This window comes from Polyodon spathula, chromosome 1 (assembly GCF_017654505.1).
Source record: "Polyodon spathula isolate WHYD16114869_AA chromosome 1, ASM1765450v1, whole genome shotgun sequence".
Classification (NCBI taxonomy): Eukaryota; Metazoa; Chordata; class Actinopteri; order Acipenseriformes; family Polyodontidae; genus Polyodon; species Polyodon spathula.
Genome location: NC_054534.1, coordinates 44718337 through 44738237, shown reverse-complemented (window position 1 = coordinate 44738237; position 19901 = coordinate 44718337). Strand labels below are relative to the sequence as shown.

At 36.2% G+C, this 19901-nt stretch overlaps 2 protein-coding genes across 2 annotated transcripts; one reads left to right on the top strand and one right to left on the bottom strand.

Moving 5' to 3' along the window:
• Positions 1–811: 811 nt before the first annotated feature.
• On the top strand, positions 812–3720 carry LOC121319215 (structural maintenance of chromosomes protein 5-like). Its single transcript, XM_041256418.1, has 5 exons — positions 812–1384; positions 1821–1913; positions 2203–2382; positions 2564–2586; positions 3518–3720. Exons 2-5 carry the CDS (start codon positions 1905–1907, stop codon positions 3528–3530), a joined length of 225 nt encoding a protein of 74 aa, XP_041112352.1. The 5' UTR covers positions 812–1384; positions 1821–1904; the 3' UTR covers positions 3531–3720.
• Positions 3721–10278: 6558 nt separating this feature from the next.
• On the bottom strand, positions 10279–14916 carry klf9 (Kruppel-like factor 9). The gene is made up of 2 exons (XM_041256408.1): positions 14009–14916; positions 10279–11120 (listed from the first exon to the last, which is right to left on the bottom strand). Exons 1-2 carry the CDS (start codon positions 14475–14477, stop codon positions 10843–10845), a joined length of 747 nt encoding a protein of 248 aa, XP_041112342.1. The 5' UTR covers positions 14478–14916; the 3' UTR covers positions 10279–10842.
• Between the last annotated feature and the right edge of the window lie 4985 nt (positions 14917–19901).

Sequence of the window (19901 nt, the reverse complement as noted above, 5' to 3'; positions counted from 1 at the left end):
GTTTTTGTCCTGACTTCGATAGACATATAGACTGCTGTAGCCAGTGCTGTTCCATACCACCTTTTCTGTACTGAACGAAAGACCGTTATAGTAGTATTTTTCAATTGACAATTACCGGTAAGCCATGGATACTTTTCATAATTTGAATGTTGGAAATGGTGAGTATATATCCCTTCCCTTCCTGTGTCAGTTCGGGTATTTGTGGTATATACTTCCCCCCCTTTCTTTTTTTTTAACAATCTCTAATTTTTCTGAGAAAGTTCTTCTTGAAAATGCTACAGTGTCTCCGTTGTCTGACATTTTTTAAAAACTATATTATAATGATCTCTATAATAGCAGTATCGTGCGAAATTCAGCTGTTCTTACACCGTGCACCCTAGCATATTTGTGCCCTGCCTCTGCTCACTAATGATTGGACTGCCGTGGAGAAAATCTCTCTCTCTCTCTGTCTCTCTCTCTCTCTCTCTCTCTCTCTCTCTCTCTCTCTCTCTCTCTCTCTCTCTCTCTGTCTCTTATATAAAAAATTGAATTGTACGCAATTCTTAAATTGTAAAAAACATTAATCTGCAATCAACTCTTTAGTTGCAATATATATATATATATATATATATATATATATATATATATATATATATATATATATATATATATATGAGATATACACACGCACACACAGCCACAGACAAAAGTATTTGGGCAGTAAAAATTTCAATAATTTCTAATTGTTCTATTTTTCAGTAGTTGGGGCGGGTTTAAAGTATTCAGAATGAATCAATGATAGATATGAGTCAGGAAGGAGGGACATTGCCCAACTGCACAGAAAGGTAGTTTGTTTTATTTATTTTTGTTGTACTAGGTGTTTGTTTGTTTTTTTTTTTTAATGGGGAAAACTGTGAAATCCACATGAATTGAATAACCTCTTCCGGTGTTTATTGGCTATACACCAGTTTCATTTTTTTTTATGTCGGGAGTGATGTTTTATTATAAAACTGAAAATCGGAAGCCTTAATTGTAGATTATGCTCATTGTAAATACATACCACCCTTACATGGGCTCATCCTAAGGGATACAATAAAATGCATTACGATCAAAGTGATTGCTGCAAATTGTAGAATTTTTGTTCTCTTGAAAAACAGGATTACTTTTTTTCCCTCACAACCGTGTAGACCTCAATAACGACCCCTAATATCGCACACCACATCAAAATCCAGAACACCTGTGTTTTTTTTTTCTTCAAATTGCTCTTCCTGCAGTCAACGGAGGACACACCTTGTCCTCAAACCCCAGTGCACCGGAGCTGACATGCTGAAAAGAGCTTTGAAATAGACGAAACTTATACGTGTAAGAAGTTGCCAGGATGTAAACAGTGAAAGAAAAATTACAGGTATGTTATTTAAATAGTTGTAGCAACACAAGGGGACATGTAACAATGTATTTTTCAGAACACCACTACATGTACTCTTTTAAGATTATATGAACATGTGAAACTGTGTTCATTTTTGGCTTTTAGGAACAAACTATTTATTTATCCGGCTATATATGATATAGAATATATATATATATATATATATATATATATATATATATATAATATATATATATATAATCACTTGTCTCAATTAAAAGAAAGAAATAAGCTGTAGAATGCTTGTTCATTAGAGGCATATCAAGAGTTTCATAGTGTGTAACTAAAATGTCTTGTCAGTGTGACACAGGTGTTCCTCCATTGTTTTGTGTTGATTGCAAGTAAAAGAAAGGTGGTTAAATCCACTGAAACAGCTTGTAGAGCAAATCAATGAGAAGTTTGGTGATTTCTTCAGTTCCATGCAGTGTGCTGGAGAGGTGGACATACATTCAGAAAACGAGGCAAGAAAGTGTTCTTTCCCTTAAGGGCCAAGATAAAAATGGTGCAGGTAAAATCCGTAAAGAATGTACATTGACTTTAATGATGGGCTTTGTTAAGATGCAGTATTCTCTATAGCATACACTGTGTTTAACAGATTCTCACTGTACATGCAGGGTATTACTCCTGTAGCAGTAAACAAGATGTTATATATACCTGTGGAACTTAAGATGTGGATATGAAATGGGATGATAGTTCTATTTCAGAACAGAATGTACAATATACTATTTTAGACTCGACTAATTATTTTCTTTTAAGCTCAGTTAAAAAAATAAATAAATGTATTTCTTTATTTTTAGGAGGAATATGACAAGTATGGAATTCATATTCGAGTGAAGTTTCGCAGCAGCACCCAGCTCCATGAGCTCACTCCATATCATCAGAGCGGCGGCGAGCGCAGTGTTTCCACCATGCTGTACCTCATGTCGCTGCAGGAGCTCAACCACTGCCCTTTCCAGGTAGTGGATGAAATTAATCAGGCAAGTGGAAGGGAGGCAGCATTTACCTGCCATGCTCAAAATGACAGAAGATTGTGTGAGGATGGTACTGGTTTCATAATGTCTTCATCATCTCTGTATTTAAAGATACTGGAGTAGGTTAAGGTAATTTAATTTTTTTTTATATATAAAAAATTATTTAAAATGTTTCCTTCTTTCTCAGGGTATGGACCCAATTAACGAACGGTGAGTTTTTGAAATGGTGGTGCGCACAGCTTGCAAGGGAACCACTTCTCAGTACTTCTTTATTATTTATGTATCTAGAGGATATTTAATGAATGTTCTTGGACTGCTGTTGCAACAAGTAGGTTATCTCCAACGTCCTAATGAGTCAAATAAAGACTTAGCTCCATGAGTGCTCATGGAGTATTCTAATTATACTGTATAACAAATACAATATATAGTGCAAGAAAGATTCCAAAATGAGATCCAAAAAAAAAAATAGAGCTCAACACAAATCTATATGCAAGACTTAAGAATTGTATTATTGGGGTCCCTGCTTGGCTCACCTGGCACAGGCTTTTGGTGTGCAGGGAGTGTAGGCGAACGCCTGGCTGTAGGAAGTGGCCGGTCTTCGCTGGGGATTCTGAAGGGAGCATCAATAATTTACTGTATTGTCTGCAATACAGTTAATACAGTACAATCTGTGGTTATCAAAAGCTGTTGGCTTGGTTTATTTGTATGCAATGTTACAAACTTTATTTGAAAGGTTGAATTGTTTTGTTATATAAGAAATTAAGGAATTGAAACATTGGTATTTTTTGTTAAACACAGTAAAATGTGTTTGCTGATTTTAAGTTTTAATTATTATGTGTTATACTATTGTGTGTTCATGCCAGCAATATTGAATACTCCAACAGCTTTTCCAATTTAAATATTGACATGTACTGTGTTTCCAGTTAATACAGTAAGTTAAGGGTATAGATGAAAAAAATAATTCTCATAGGAACTCCAAAATTAGATAGGAGCTTCCTTAATTGTTATCATTTGAGATAAACATTTTCCACTTTTGTATGGCCACTAGAAACCATATGTTCTGAATTAGATATTTGAAATGGGGGGGGGTCTTTGGGGCCTAAGAATTGGGTAATAAAAATGGCTTTGTATGTGCCTACAGGACAAATTCGTAGAGCCATTGAAAAGACAGCAATCCTCAACTGGGATCCATTGTTCTGTTGTATTGATTTTGTTTGTAGAATAAATAGTCTCCATATTAAAAGTACCACATATAAATGTATTTGTACAAGAAAATTATGAAACCGTTTCTGTTCTTGTTTTGTGTGCTATGCATACAAACTTGTACGATATTTTGCATTAAAAGGTTTTTTTGTTAATTAAATTTATTAAAATCTGACGTTTTCTGACTCATTATATTTTTAAATATATATATATATTATATATATATATATATATATATATATATAATTTATATATATTAAAAAAATATATATATATATATATATATATATATATATATATATATATATATATATATATATATATATATATATATATATATATATATATATATGTGCTGCATTTTTTTTTTTTTTGTTTTTTTGTTAAAATAAGAAATCGCTGACTTGGTTGTTTAAGAAATGCCTCTAAAAACACCCTCTCCCTGTAAGCCATCTGTCTAAAGAGAGAGGGACCCACTGAGCAGCTGCAGGACACTGCTGTAAAACAATCAAAATTTAAAACTATCAAAATGTGACCATTAAATGACTGTTAAAGTAAACTGAAAGCACGTTATTTATTCCCACCCATATAATCACAACTATCGCACTAACCAATCATGTATGTTTTGGTGTGTGTATGTATGTGTGTATATATATTGTGAGCCAGCTCACAAGTTTACCACCAGGAGCCGTTCATGGCAGGCTTGGTATGAGCCCACAGAGGTTGCCAGTAATGATCAGATGGATCTGTGGGCAGCATACATGCCTGCCATGAGGTCAAGGAGTTAACGGACCGACAGGCAGCAGGTGTGGTTAGGTAAGCAATTAGGGTTTGACTATTGTTAGACTATCATTGGCCTTAATTGGCCCACACCTGTAGCCTGTAACAGCCAAATGCCTGGCTGGTAAAAGGGAGCATGTGCCACCAGTCTGGTAGGTTGGTTGTTTTGTTTGCCTGCCTGAGAACTTCTGAGGATTATCTACAATAAGACCGGAATGGGATAACTGGAATCAGTGTCGGATAACATTGTGGTCCTTTGCATCTGCAATTCCATGTTCTCTACAGGGGCTACGAGGAACGGCCTGTCCGCTGCTGGGATTCGCAAAGGGACTGGACTGCAGAATAAGGGTAGGAGAAGGGTTCCTAAAGAAGAAACCAAGCAAGCTAGGAAAAACCCAAAACCCAGGTGGAATTACCTATTCACCAACTGGACGTGGTTATTGGTCCAGTTGGTTTACATCAGCATGTTTGTTTTGGTGGTTTTGTTTTTGTTTGAAATCTTGTTTGAACTGTTTACTTTCTTTTTGACATTGCAATATAAGAGCAAGCTGTATTGAATATTGAAATAGACTTGCTTTGTTTTGGAAACTACTGTCTGTTTTCTTCGTGTGCACCTACCTGCTCACAATATATATATATATATATATATATATATATATATATATGTGTGTGTTTTGCGATTGATTACTGGGATAACACAGTGTAACAATTTTTTATTTTTTTTTGTTCCTGGGTAGTAAGTGTTATTTCCTAATTGCTTATGCCTCAAAAGTATAGAAAATGCCTATTATTCCCCACAAACTTTGCTTTTGTGACCAGTACAGTGATATTTCAAAATATCACTATTTCCAATGGGAAAACAGGCAAATGTGTGTCTTTTCGTTCACATAAAGTCAGAAAAAAACAACATATGAATCCAAATTAACATGTATTTATACTAAAGTAATACAAAAACGACTACAAAAGATTTAGAAGTGAGTAGTTTTTCGAGATTTACGATTATACAAAATAGTGATATTTTGAAATATCACTGTCCTGATCACAAAAGCAAAGTTTGTGGGGAATAATAGCCATTTTCTATACTTTTGAGGTATAAGCAATTAGGAAATAACACTTACTACCCAGGAACAAAAATTGTGTTACATAGTGTAATCTTACATCGATGTCAAAACTGCTGCATCTAAAACTTGAATAATGATAAATCTGTCACATCAGATGGTTGTGTGAGAGCTATTGGTTAAATTAACATAGACTGGTCTTGAGCAATTTGCATGTTTGTTATTTGATCTCAATTCTGTGCATTTTGTATACAAATGTCTGTGTGTATGTTTTATGGTTTTAAAAAAATTGTCAACTGAATTGCTGAAAATAAATACTCGTTTTATCAATTGAAAATCTTGTCAATTAATGACAGGGTTCTTTTTCAATATTCTTAAGTTGCCAAGAAAATGGCAATGGTTTATCACATTTGTTTCAGCAGAAATATTCATGAAGATCTAGTAAGACAGTGTGTCATTTATTGTTTCATACACTTTTTCACACTTTTATATACATTACATTGCGGGATGCACCAGTCTGTAGCTCCTCTTGGTTTACATGTTCTGTTCAAAGATATGTTTTTACAATCAAAATGACACATGAACAATCAACTGAAAATCTCTCATACCTGATGCCTGCGTGTATAGATTACAGGGACAGTCCTAAATAACCACATTTAGGATTTTATTTTGGTTCAATTTACAATTCAAAAAGTGATTCCCAGAGATACACATGCAATTTGTGTTGTAGTTTAGTTGACAACAAAAAATGTACAACTGAATTGCTGTTGCTAAATGTGCCACACGCACACTGAAGAATTAACGATTATTTTAAGTAATTTTAAGATTGCGTCTGTTTGCAGTAAACATGTTTCAGCAGCTGCTATTATAATTGGAATAGTTTTGAAAAGACGTTGGCGTAGAAAAACTTGAAACAAGCATGGAGGACATACTTTGATGCAATAACTGCATTTGGAGGATCCTGTAGGACTCAGTCATTTTTTATGTATGGCCCTGTCCACATATTAAGATTTATTGACTTGAGTGAGTCCGATCATTGCAAGACAAAATATAAATACGAGTGGGTCGATTTCTGCTGGATCGTCTGGCAGTCTCTTTTTTCGTAAGTTTGTTTACCTCTGCAAATATTTGCTAATTGTCTTTTTTTAATTGTTTTTCTGTTGTTTTCTTTATATTCTGCCCATCTGTAAAGTGCCCTCATGTGTCCACTTGTCTGTAGCCATACTTCTTATTTGGTAAAATTGGGAATGAAATAAGGTGATTAGATAATGCAATATCATTGGCTAAACAGACAGACATGTAGATAAATTGTCAATTGAATTGCTGACGATAGTGCAGTAGTCTATTTCAGCAACTCGATTGCCAATCAAAAAATTGTTGACAACTCAAGTAGTGAAAAACGGTCAATATTTATGTGGCAAAGCGTAAGCCTTGCACAATGGAATATGTAGTTTATTGTATGTCTTTGTGTTAATTGTTAATATTGATTTAATTGTTTAGCTGCTGTGGCGCTCCGCTGGGGACGATTACCCGTCTGCGTGGAGCAGCAGCTGAAAGCAATCAGCTGTTCCAGCAGGCAGGTGGGCGTGTCTCAGCGGAGCGTCAGTATAAAAGCATGTTGATCGCTGTGATCGGGGCTGCTGCAAGGCCTGCCGTTTTCACGGCACCTTTTGAGTTATAGTTTGGGGTATTGTGTTTTATTTTGCACTTTTTGTACGGTTTTCTGTATCTGTCCTCTGTGCGTTACCATCGCTGGTAACGTCACATGACCGCCTTTATTTTACTTTCACTTTCTGTTTTTGTTAATAAATCCTGCGCCCCTGTGCCGGCGTTTCAACACCAACCTCAGTCTCTCTGTATGCTTGAACAGCGGCTACCCACACGCGTGACCCGAGGAAGACCCTGTCACAATATTTATTATTGTCAATTTGAGTTACCGAGAAAAAGTTTCAAGTGTATCCCTGGCCTTAGCAAATCCCAAGTCATATGGTTTTAAATTATAGAATTTCAAGTATGTTGGGGGGGGGGGGGGGGGGGGTTATATATGTTCCTTTTTAAATGAAGTAAAACATTTCATAAACATATGAGTAAACATTTCTTGCAAATGCACAAGTATGAACGCAACTTGACTTAATTTGATAATGAAAATAATCCACAAAGCTGGTCACTCATTTAAGTTACACTAAATAATAATAAAAAAATTACAGTTGAAAACTTCTATTGGTGGTATGTTTTTTTACCCTTTTCATCCTGAAAGCTATTATATGGTACATAGACTTTTTCATAGTGTTACTAAATTAATAGCAGCATACACTAACATGGAGAAAAATAACATTATTGCATTGTTACATTAGTCTGCTGGATAGACTTTAGAGCACAAGTTAACAGTACAACATTTGTTTTAAAATGCATACCAAGTTTTTATAGTACAGCTTTTCTTTTTATATTCCCCAGAAATATTTTAACATGCACTTAATTAAATACCCCACTCAAACCAACCAATTAAAAGAATATACACCATAATTAGCAATACTTGTTTCCAAATATATTATGCAGGATGCAACAAGCATAAAACACAATCACATGTTCAATTAATAAGGGATTGTGTTTTATCATACATTTTACAGTGAATGTTGTTTCATTACAAAAGAAAGTATGAGAACAGTATGTTTCTAACAAACATTACACATACACACACATACGCACATATTAACCATAGTACAAAAATATACAATATCAAATATACAAATACACAAACAAAATTTAGCAGTGTGAAGAAAAGGCTGAAGCATGCAGCACGTGGATGGATTGTGCTGGCTGGGCTAAGAATTTTTTTACATTTGTTTCTTTTACAGATAAGGAAATTAAACCATTTTACCGTCCAAAACATTCTCACCTAGAAAAATAAAGTTATGAGCTGTTGCCTTCAAACATTCAAAAATTGTGCACGACCACAAACGCACAGCCATCTACAAGTAACCCTTTCTCTAGTTCTGATAACTTGACAGTCTTTTTAATACATTCAGAGTCTATGTTGATTGACTGTTGTCGGCAGAGCTGCGTGAACTGATTATTAGAATTGAGCTCTCAACAGAAATCAGGTGCTGGCATTAGCGTTGATTAGGCTAATTTGTCATTCAAAGTGAATCCATTGAACAAACAGCTACCTGATTTGTGTAGATTTCAGTTCTCCAGAGTCTACAAAAAGCAGAAATCAACACAAATCAAAGCAGCTGTTTCTTCATTTGTTTCACTTTGAATGGTAAATTAGCCCAATGACACTCCCATGATTATCAGCACCTGATTTCTGTGGAGAGCTCAATTCGAATAATCTGCTTGTGCAGTAGTTGTGGGACTTTTCCAAGAACAAATAGCCTTTTATGACCAGTGGCCATAAAAAGCAATTTTACCATTCAGGACACATTCTGTCCCTTTTAATTTGGAAAGCATTTTACTCTAGTTGTATACAGTGCCCCTTGGTGGTCAGAATATAACTGTACCTCAACCATCTGATTCAATAATTCAAATTTTAAACTCTTTGGGTTAATAACCATTTGGCATTATAAACTACAGATGACCTGAGGCTGAAATGATACACTATAAGTTTGTGTATAATGCTTAATAATAATAAAGAAAGTCTTTGTGGTTATTCTAGTATAAAATAAAACATAATTTCCACGAGTCACTGGACAAGTCTGTGGTCATATTTTTGTGTTTGCTCTGAGACACTTTTACTGCAGTATGTTAGGGTGAATGTGCCATTGTAATCATTATACATTACACACACTAGGCTTAAATAATTATTAAACGGGTGGTACAGTTTTAATAGTATAAGAAAAACTAAGTCAAGAAGAATGTTTTGGCAAGTGCCGCCTTAACATGTTTTTACTTGGTGTCTTAGTTTTACCATAGAAATCTGATTGTAGGTGTTTTGAAGTTGAATAGTTGTAATACTAAAAGCAATAAAATCCCACTTTTTATTAAATTTACAATTTTCCATATATATTCTATTGCTTTAGGATTGAAAAGTCGGTTAAGCAGTTAAAAGCTACATTTTTTCAATGCAACAAAACTTCTTGTATCTATTATCCCAAACTTCAGGCTTTTGAAATATGCCTGTAAATTGTTACAAACTTGGATTTTCTGTGAAGGCCATTTCTGAAGATTTTCACTAAGCGCACATCTCAAAAACTCTATGCCCAGGAAGAAAAAAAAAAAAAGTGAAAACCATGAATTAATGCTAACACACTCTGCATACTGGGTGAATGCTTTGGAAGAGATTCAAAGTACAGTCGATCCTCGACCTATGACGCCTCCACTTACGACGCTTTGATTTACAACGCACGGCACTTACGACTCTTGCATTTTTACCGTACTTCGACTTTACGACATAGATACGGACATTTACGGCATGGCGAGGCCTGAGCCATGCGTCATGTGCGCATGCTCGGTGTAACAACCGCAGCACCTGCAGTGATTGCACTGACTTAGTTTAGCGGTTTTTTTTTTTTTTTTTAATTTATTTGCCCTTAACAATGACTGATAAGAGCAATGGACTCAAAACGAAACCTAAGCTGTGAACTCTGTCACATGATGAGGGGTTTAACTTCACGCGACCGTAGTTCTGGCTAGGATTATCGCATACACACACACTCAGCATGTCATTGGAAAGCCCCTAGTCTGTACTTCTAAACAAGCCAGGTAGTTGTCTGAGTAATATGCGCGTAATCACCGGGCTGAGTGTAAATAAATAAATAAATAGATATTTGCATGAGTACAATACAACGGGTCATTTTTGTAAAACTACATTATCTGGCTGAAGAGTCAGGACGGTAACCCCAATTTATAACATTGTTCTATGGGAAAATGTGCTTCGATTTACGACGCTTCGACTTACAACGCGACTTTCAGGAACCAATTGTGTCGTAAGTGCGAGGCCTGCCTGTACTGATTCACAACTAAAGTGACCATTGTTATGTGAATTGATGAATGAAGGCAGATGCATCTTCTCAAAATTGTCAATGCCTTGACTGGGAAGTCCATAGTAAAAGTTTGAAAAACTTGCAATTCCCCTGGAATCTCAACAACCTGTTGACAAAACACAAAAAGAAGACCTACTGGTATATCCATGGCAAAAACCTCTGTAACATATCACTACCAGATTAGGCCTTGAAATATAACATTCTGCTCTTAACAAGCTGTTCTAAAGGATAACAAAGAAAACAAAAAAGTTCTTGCTCAGAACTGACACAGCTAGGGTTTCAGTCACATCAGGATCACCTGGTTATTTCTTCAATCGCGATGTTAAAGGTAAACACAGCAGTGAAACTGTATACTACAATTGGACATTTTTAAGTTGAAAAACTTCCCCTACACAATATTAGAGGTGAGTTTACCGGGCACTTTTTTTCTGTGGAGATCACAATCAGTGTTTTTTTGATGCCTGGTAAAAGACTCCAGGTTCTGAAGACAATGAGGCAGAAGAGCGTGCCCTCCAGCCAGCATTTTTAATCATGCTGGGGTTAAAGTCTGAGTGGCGCCGGGCGTGTTTAGTTAAGTGATCGCTCCTCATGAAACACTTCTCACAAAGCGGGCAGCTGAACCGTTTTTCCCCAGTATGGGTCCGGTAGTGTCGGGTCAGTTCATCTGAGCGGGAGAACTTTTTGGAGCAATTGGGCCATGTGCATGGAAAGGGTCTTTCACCTTTGAAAAGAAAATATATTAGTAAGTCATGGGCACATGTCTTAGCTTGTAAAAGAAAGACAATACTTTCCACTTAAACAAATGTACACCTTTTCGACCTAATCCTAACATAGTAAAACATAACTGTCATGTTTATAACAACGCCCTGCTTTAAGCTACTGTACAGCTGAGGTACTGAAGTGCATTATGGCTTAGCAATCAGCATGCAGCTGAGCTATAGCTAGAACTAAAAATTAAGATCTCATCATGCCCAGTCAGTCTGTTCAACACTTCTGCTTTATTAAGGAATAGTTTAATAGATACTAAAACTCCATTAGTTTCCCATCAATCATGCAGTTACTACTGAGACAACTTTCTGAAACTAAAGGTATATCTGAACTGTCCTGCCCAAGCATGTCAGGAAGAAAGCATGGTTCATCATTTCAGCTAAAAAAAAAAAAAAGCCAACACATTCACACACATGCCTTACCATTACATAGCTGTAAAAGCAATTATATGTTTGTTTTTTTTAACCTTTCTTGTTTTATGGTGTACAATAACTCTTGGGTCCTAATCTGCAACCTTGTCAACTCTCTTACATGGCGTTCCACCTGCTAGTCTATATCATTCTACAGAACAGGTGGCGCCAATAGAGTTGAAAGGTCACAGTGTGAGGAAATCAGAAAAGTCCCTGTACGCTGAACATTAAACAGACACAATTGAGCTAAATAACAATAGGAAAAATGAATAAAAGTCAATATTGGATCAATAGAACAATAAAATTCAACATTGGATCAATAGAACTTAAAACTGCTGATACGTATTACAAACACCAAAAAGGCTAAGGGCCTTTAAATATATATATATATATATATATATATATATATATATATATATATATATATATATATATATATATATATATATATTAAAAAAAAAAAAAAAAAAAAAAGTTTGAAGCTCAAATTAAAATAAATTGCAATATGAACGTCAAATATGATACAACTATAACTACAAGCCTTGAATTTGTTCAGCAAATTGATCATTAATCACTGTCAAGTTGATCACATTCTTGGCTTTTATTTAATTGCTATTGCAGTGGCTTCTTAGATAAGGGATGGTGGTCATGTTTGATGGGAGCAAAGTGATAAACAATAAAAATGTGCAGGTGCTCAAAATGGGTTGAAAAAGTAGGTCAGGACATTATGCTGAATAGTATGTCCTCAGTGTAAATCATGTGTGTGCTTATTGTGTTTTTCCACTGCACAGGTGACTTCAGCACCCTGCCCAGGTTCCAGGAAATGTCATAGAAATGTGTTCTGACCCCACTTCAGTCCTTGATGGTGGGGGTTGGGTTGCCAACTTTCCGGTTTTTGACCGGACATCCGGTTTTAAGGGAATCTGTGCAGTGTCCGGTCAGAACCACTGATCGGACAGCAAGAGTCCCGTTCTTGCGAATCTCGTTTACTCACTGTTCATTGCCCTTAGGGTATCTCCTTGCTGAGCGAGTCCTGTTTCAAAGTTTTTTTTTTTTTTTTTTTTTATCATCGGTCCGTTAAATTCGACAACTACACTGAAATGTATCCTGCGTTATTTTGCCATGCACCGCTTAGCGCGACACTATTACTGAGCCTGTATATTAAAAATAATAAATAAACATTCCTTGCTTAGCGCGAAACAGTTACTGAGCACTGGTAGTATTGTCCTCTATATATTGTAGCGATCTTCGAAATGAGCAAAGCGAGACAGAAATTCAGGGCTAACTCAGTTTTTATTTGCCAACAAAGAACTGATTAACAGCGAACTGAGTGCTGTGCTGCATGATTCTCCGGTTGCTATCGGCTGCAGCCACGCTCTCTAATCCACTTCTCTATGGGTGCGTTCACGGAGATCATTCTGCGCAGATTATGTGCAGAATCTGACCAAATTAGCCAATGGACGTGTTCACGGAGATCATTCTTAGAAGACCATTGGTTAAACTGGTCAGACTCTGCACAGAATATGCGCAGAATGATCTCAGTGAACGCGTCCATTGGCTAAATTGGTCAGATTCTGCACACCGTTCCGTTTGTCTGTAGTCGAGGTTGGACGAGAGAGGATACCTTCACTGTTTTTCATTATGAAGAGCTGACTCCTCCTCTTTTCTAGCACACCTCAAATCCCTTGTGGTCTCTTTTACTGCGTGACCCCCTATTTCGGAGAGTGCTGCTAAAGTTGGGAGAGTGCTCCCCAGTTCCGTCGCCGCTACAATATATTAGTAATGGGCAACCTTGGGGAAACTAAACTGTAGAGTTCGGAGATTGGGTTTTACTTGACTTCTGCATTATAGCCAATCTCCAAGATTGGCTGCATGTCATGGTTACTGAAACAGATACATACACATGTCCTGGACATCCACACCCACATGATTTCCCAACTCTCACAACTAGTACACGTTGTTCCCATCTACTGTGTATCAACAATTTCACCACCACACACACACACACACAAAGCAACTCATCCAGCCCCCATTCAGACACCCCGCCCCCCAAACAAATATATTTCAACAGGGAGGTCAAACCACAGCTTGGGTACGATACAGATTAATGCTGTATTTACGTTTTGGTTTGTATATTTTAATGTAATCGTATTTTATCTTCCCATTTACTTACTGTACTGCTATCAAGGAATGGGATATAAAATGTAACACTATTGCTGTGTTAGAAGACAGTCAGTGACGTAGGCTTATTCACTTGCTGATGCAGCACACAAACACAGGACAAGCCTGCCCACCTACGTCTGAAAATAAAACGCTATACACTAGTGAAACGTTTAACATTATGACTGCTGGATTGGTTTCAATAATAATTATAGCTCTACATTTCTAATGAAATTAATTTTAGGCAGAGAGAGAATAATGAAATACCAACCAGTGTGCACTCTGAAATGAGCCTTCAAGTGAGACGATTTCCCATACACTTTCCCACAGCCAGAGTATGGGCAGAGGTGTCTCTTTTCACAAGTCAGTTTCATTTTCCCTCGGCTGCCGCTGCTGATTCTTAAATTTATCGATTTCTCTTTACTTCCATAGTCGTACTTATCATCACGGGTAGTGTCCTTAAGATCGGTTTCGCTGCTGGTGTCGCTTTCTCCTACCTCGTTATCACTTGAGCAACTGACAGCTGTACTGTTAGGACTGGTAGTAATGTTGCAGATATGTGAAAGCGGCTTACATTTATTCAAGTCCAGCAAAATCATTGCGACCATGAGTAAAGTTCCATTTTCTTGGGTATCTTTTGAGACTGCATCTTCAGACATAATCAAGTCTGGACAATTGTGCATAGCTGCTCGGTTAGAAATGGAAACTAAGCATTCTGCTGCTAAATCAACATCCGACATTCTGTTATCTTCTTTGCTGGTATACAAGCACAAAATCCAATGATCCCAACAAATAAACAACAATCCGTATACTGAATGCTGGTTAGGTGTAAACTGATGTAAACTGTATGCTTTATGGCTGCCCTTTGCTTTTTATAAGACGAGGTACATACCCGATCTGCTATATATGACCAAGCACGTGTCTACTTTAATGCGGCCGGTTTTAAAAGTACAGCAGGTAATACATTCCTTTAAAATTAAAAATAGAACCCGCCAGACTTAAAACGTGTAAACACTTATTAACGTAATTTGTTTCAAGATCCAAATGCTGAACACATCCTTACGTATAGTTTACACCGCTGCCTGGCAGCCACAGAGAACTAATTCCTCAGTTTGTTCGGCTTAATCTCTTACTGCCATACATTATGTTTCTCACTTGCTATACTTCTGACCTGTTTTCTCTTTGCAGAGTAACAATTTCGCGGAATCTAGGAGTGTCACAATCAAGTAAAAATCTCATTGGCCAGAAAAAAAGGTGACGTAATTTTGCAATACAGTTTTCCAAATCACTTGGATACGGGTTTGATTGGTATTTGAATTTGACCAATAAGACAAGGAATTAGAAAAGGGGGGTGTTGTTATGAAGAAAAACAGGAACGAGTACTGGGAAAAGCTGGTTAGATACGTAGATACACGTGTGTTGGTAGGCGAGGTTTTTAAAAGGGAAACGCTGAGACGGTGGTCGGCTGTGTTATAAGTGTGTTTCTTTGACAAATAGTTAAAACTGGGTCATGATCTGTTATGTTCAAGTCATGTCTGTTTTAATTTAAGATTGATTTGATGGATTCATGTTAACATAGAAAATGAAAATAGGATCCAGTGAATTATAACAAAAGGTGGGTATACGATGTCGATTTGAAAATATATGTTCGGTTGTATAGGAAGACAAACGTTAAAAAAAGATGCCCTTTCCTTGGAAAGATATTTTGACTTCATATACATGGTTGGCAGATAATTGCACGTGGCACTGGAGAAATATAGTCAATTATGTCCTTGTATTGGTAAACTACAGTACCAGCAATACAAATGTATATGACATTAGTGAAGGGAGGTAATTATACCCACTTGTGCTTTGCAGATAAGAAAGAAAAAAAAAAAAAAAAAAAAAAAACACTGCTGATACTGTAGCATCGAGGTTACATGATATGTAATTATGCATTGTTTTGCACAGTTATCTTGAAGGACAGTTCTATTTAAAGCACAGTACTTGGAGTGCTGCCAGATTGCAAATAAAGTGGAACTTGTTGATAAATAATGTTTACTTGGACAATTAACCAATTTCTACTCTGTGCTTGTGAAAAGAAAACAACCATTTTGAAGGGATGGGGAAACCAGCGCCTCCTACAGGATATGGCTTATTTGAGAGTGTCAGGTGTTGATGTGTTATGTAAGCATGCTACGACAAATACAATGTTTCTCAAAGGAAAAAAAAAACAACATTTTAGCAGCATAAAATTAGCCAGGAATTGCTCAGAACAGTAACACCTATCAGTAGCTGCAACTCTGCATGTTTGTTCTTAGTTTTCCACCATTACAATTACTTTATTCATTTCAGAAAATGTACATAAGACATTGCTAAATCGCTGCAAAAAAGGTTCACATTTACAAAATACAGAAGTGTACTGTATAACCTCTAATTGACTATTAATAACTCGGTGCCAACTAGTAAGTGTTACTTTAATGAGCACAGATGAAAAGAAAATATTTTTTCCTCGTTGCACCTAAATATTTTGAAAATAACTTTTATTTTGAAATGCTTATTATAAAATAGTCTAATGCAATGAAGATGCTCAGTTCTGATAATGATAAACATCGTTTGCAAAGGAGCATTGCCCTTTTAATAATAATTACAGTTAATAATAAGAACAGGAGGCATAAGGTTCACATGAGGACGCAGATCAATTTCTCAGAAAAATCTATTCAGAGCTGGAACATGGCGTTTTTTTTTTGTTCCATTTAATAACTGCTAAACCACCAGGACCAAGACTTTTTCAGTATTATTGTGAAGCCTAATCTGTGAACTCCTCTTTGTGGAGAAGTTTGCTGAGTCATTCAGCTAGTCACTCCTCTTTGAACGTGTCCCCAGAGCGCTTGGCTGGCGCACGTGGACTCGCACCACAGCTGCAGGAATCAAAACAACGACTTTATATATATATATATATATATATATATATATATATATATATATATATATATATATATATATACTGTTGCAGTGTGCATCACAATCCTTTACTAGCGCGCGAGTATATACTACTACTGGAAGTACAGTGTAATGTATGGTTGTTGGTATTCTGAGGCCTTTTTCAACATATCAAATCGTCTCGACCATCCATTTTTCAGCAGGCATAACTTTACATGATACATTTTACTGTTTATCTGTGTAGTCAGGAAAGCAACCCAACGATTTTATAGCAGAATTCCCCAATCAGTTTTACAGTAAAATAATAACAGACACCGCTCTATATGTGAACTGAAGCACAGTACAAAGCAATCGATAGACATCGTGAGAAAGAAGTAGAATGGTATACAGTATTATGCTGGTCAGATTTGCCTAAATTAAGGCAACAAAGTAGCATCACAATACAGTAAATACAGTAAAACATATTAACCAATTAAGAAACGAAGGCAGTGACAAAACATAAATGTATCTCCCCCGATAAAAGATTTAGAATTTACCATGATTTCTTCGGGAAATTTTAAACATATTTTAAATTATTGTATGCTGCATCATTTTTACGCAAACTGACTTCAAAAAAATCTCGGTATAGCACTGCACACAGCGCATTGTATTGACATGATTAAAAACGAAAAGGAAATGGAGTTTGGTTTCACTTGACCCGGATCATTACGTTTGGATGTATAAAGTGGATCAGACATAGATTCCACTCACCGCCATTGTCATGCAACAGTAGTGTTGTACTCAGCGTAGCAAGGCAAATTAACCCATGAAAGTAAGCACGTCAACGTCATTCAGTTGCTGTATTTCAAACCATTATTTTTTTTATTATAATCAGAAGTGTGTGCTATATAAAAAAAAAAAAAAAAAAAAAAAAAAAAAAACTGAAATGAAGACAGGACACTAAAAATACCTAGTAGCTTTTTAATTAATTAATTAATTAATTTAACAGCCCCAGTGCCAAAGACTGCTTTTGTATTTTGAATACTTGGACTTGTGTAAAGACTTGGTAAAAAAAAAAAAAAAAAAAAAAAAAAAAAAAAACAAAAAAAAAAAAAAAAAAAAAAAAAAAAAAAAACACAATTACGCGGTAAATACAAAAATTTGTACGAACCAATACTAAAGGCTTGGGCTTGTTGTAGTTGTACGTGCCTCTCTTGACCAGGAACAAAAGTTCTGCTGTCACATCGGTTTTCCCTATTATATTACACTGTATCTACAACTTAGGTAGCCAATCGGTATCATTAAAATTAGACTTAAAAAACCAACTATTTACTTTTAAAACTAGTAAAATGCGCAAATTAACCATACAGCTCATGTTTGATGCGTGCGAAAAGTACGGAACTGCACGCTGAGGGGAGTGGCACAGCTCAACCCCTAGATTACGTTTTTGGCTGCACTATTTCAGCTGTGCTGGTCTAGTTTCAGAGGCACATTAATACCTTTACAGTATTAATGTGCATGCATCAAATACTAAAGTATATTTTAATATTTGAGTTAATAAACAAGTACAACTTAAGTTTGTGATCATTTTTGCTTTTACTCGACCTTGTTCACGTCGTTTATTTGTGTAAACACATCGTTTCTGTGGTTCTTAATGCAGAGGATACCCAGCTCGCGTTGTTGAGATCACGTTGTTGTGTTATTTTCAACAAGCCTCCTGCTGCTGCCAGAGTACAGAATGTTCTTTTCCGTGAACTACGATTGAACTCTGCTCTGCAATTTCAAGCACAACAAACCTGACAAGTTTTGTTTTGAATCCTGTTCCTGCCATTTAGACCATGACATACTACTATGACTACATATTATTATTATTATTATTATTATTATTATTATTATTATTACAACTTTAAAATCCCTTACAGAACAAAATAATATATGGTATGATAAAAATGACATACAGGCTGTTTACATCATGGATCTGTAGATCATACAAGCTGATGGCTACTGTAAAAAGTGTCCACTGGTCTGCTGGTTCAAGTTCACCTGGTAATGGTATATATTATATTAATACTGGGCACCTGCCTTTGATGATTTGTTTTTCTCAGAACGTAGTTCCTGTAACAGAAAACTAGACTATGCAAACAGTGGCAATTTGTACTTTACAGTAGCACCTGTAATGACCTTGTAAAAATAACTTTGCCTGCAGTGAAAGTAAATTACAGTTCCGATAGATTCCATTGTGCCTGTCAATACACAGAAATGGCATAGTTGTACCAGAACTTGTATCTGCCTCAGAAACCCATTTAAATCTGACCATACTTACTGGCCCTTCACTGTAACTTCAGTTCTTGTTGTAGTTATATTTCTATAGTCATACTATTAAATCTGCACTCGAACTCCACTCCTCATACATTTCCCTAGTATGAATCCATTTTGTTCCATTGCAAAGTTTACACCATTTGTCTAATAGCAATGAAAAATGTTGCCACTATTATAAATAAACAGCTCTTCTTTATTGTAGTTATAATGTCTTTTTAGCAACATTGCTACTATTTGATAAAGGTGACTGGAGAGACCAAGGTCAATTTTTGAACCCGAGTGTTCACACGTCACAGCAATGCCGGCATCACGATTATATTATGACATTTTAAAGTTATTGTGGCAGGGCACAGACTCTGCCCATGTAAACAGTGTGTTTTTGTTTAGTTTGAATAAAGTTTGATTGGTTTGAATTTGAGTTTAGCAGGGATGGGGTTAATTCCATCCCTGCCAGAATCCATGTGGGGAATGTGGCTGGGTCTTGACTGATTATTGATGGTCAATCAAGCCAAAGCCACATGGTATATAAAGGCCATGTTTCTTTGTTTTGTTTAGTCTGTGTGTGTTAATAAATGTGTGCAGCACTTTCACTGCAGCTCTCCAGGTTCAGAGTCTCATTTGTGACGTTATCCTGTCCCAGTTTTTTATGTGTCTTTATTATCTGAAATAACCACGAGTACATTTTTTTTGAGAGAAGGGCATGAAGACCCAAGGCAACAGGTGTCATTAACTAGTGTCATTTCAGTGTATAATATGTGTTTCTTTCTAAATCCATTGTTGACAATGCTGCAGTCTTCACAGCGATGCAATGATATTTTAAAGGCAACAAAACTGCAGTTTTTCAACGTTTTCTGTAAGGGTCTCTGATCTGAAGCACTGAGGTAAAACAAAACAGAGGGATTGATGTACTGTGGGAAAGAAGCAGTCCATGCTTTGTTCAGCTC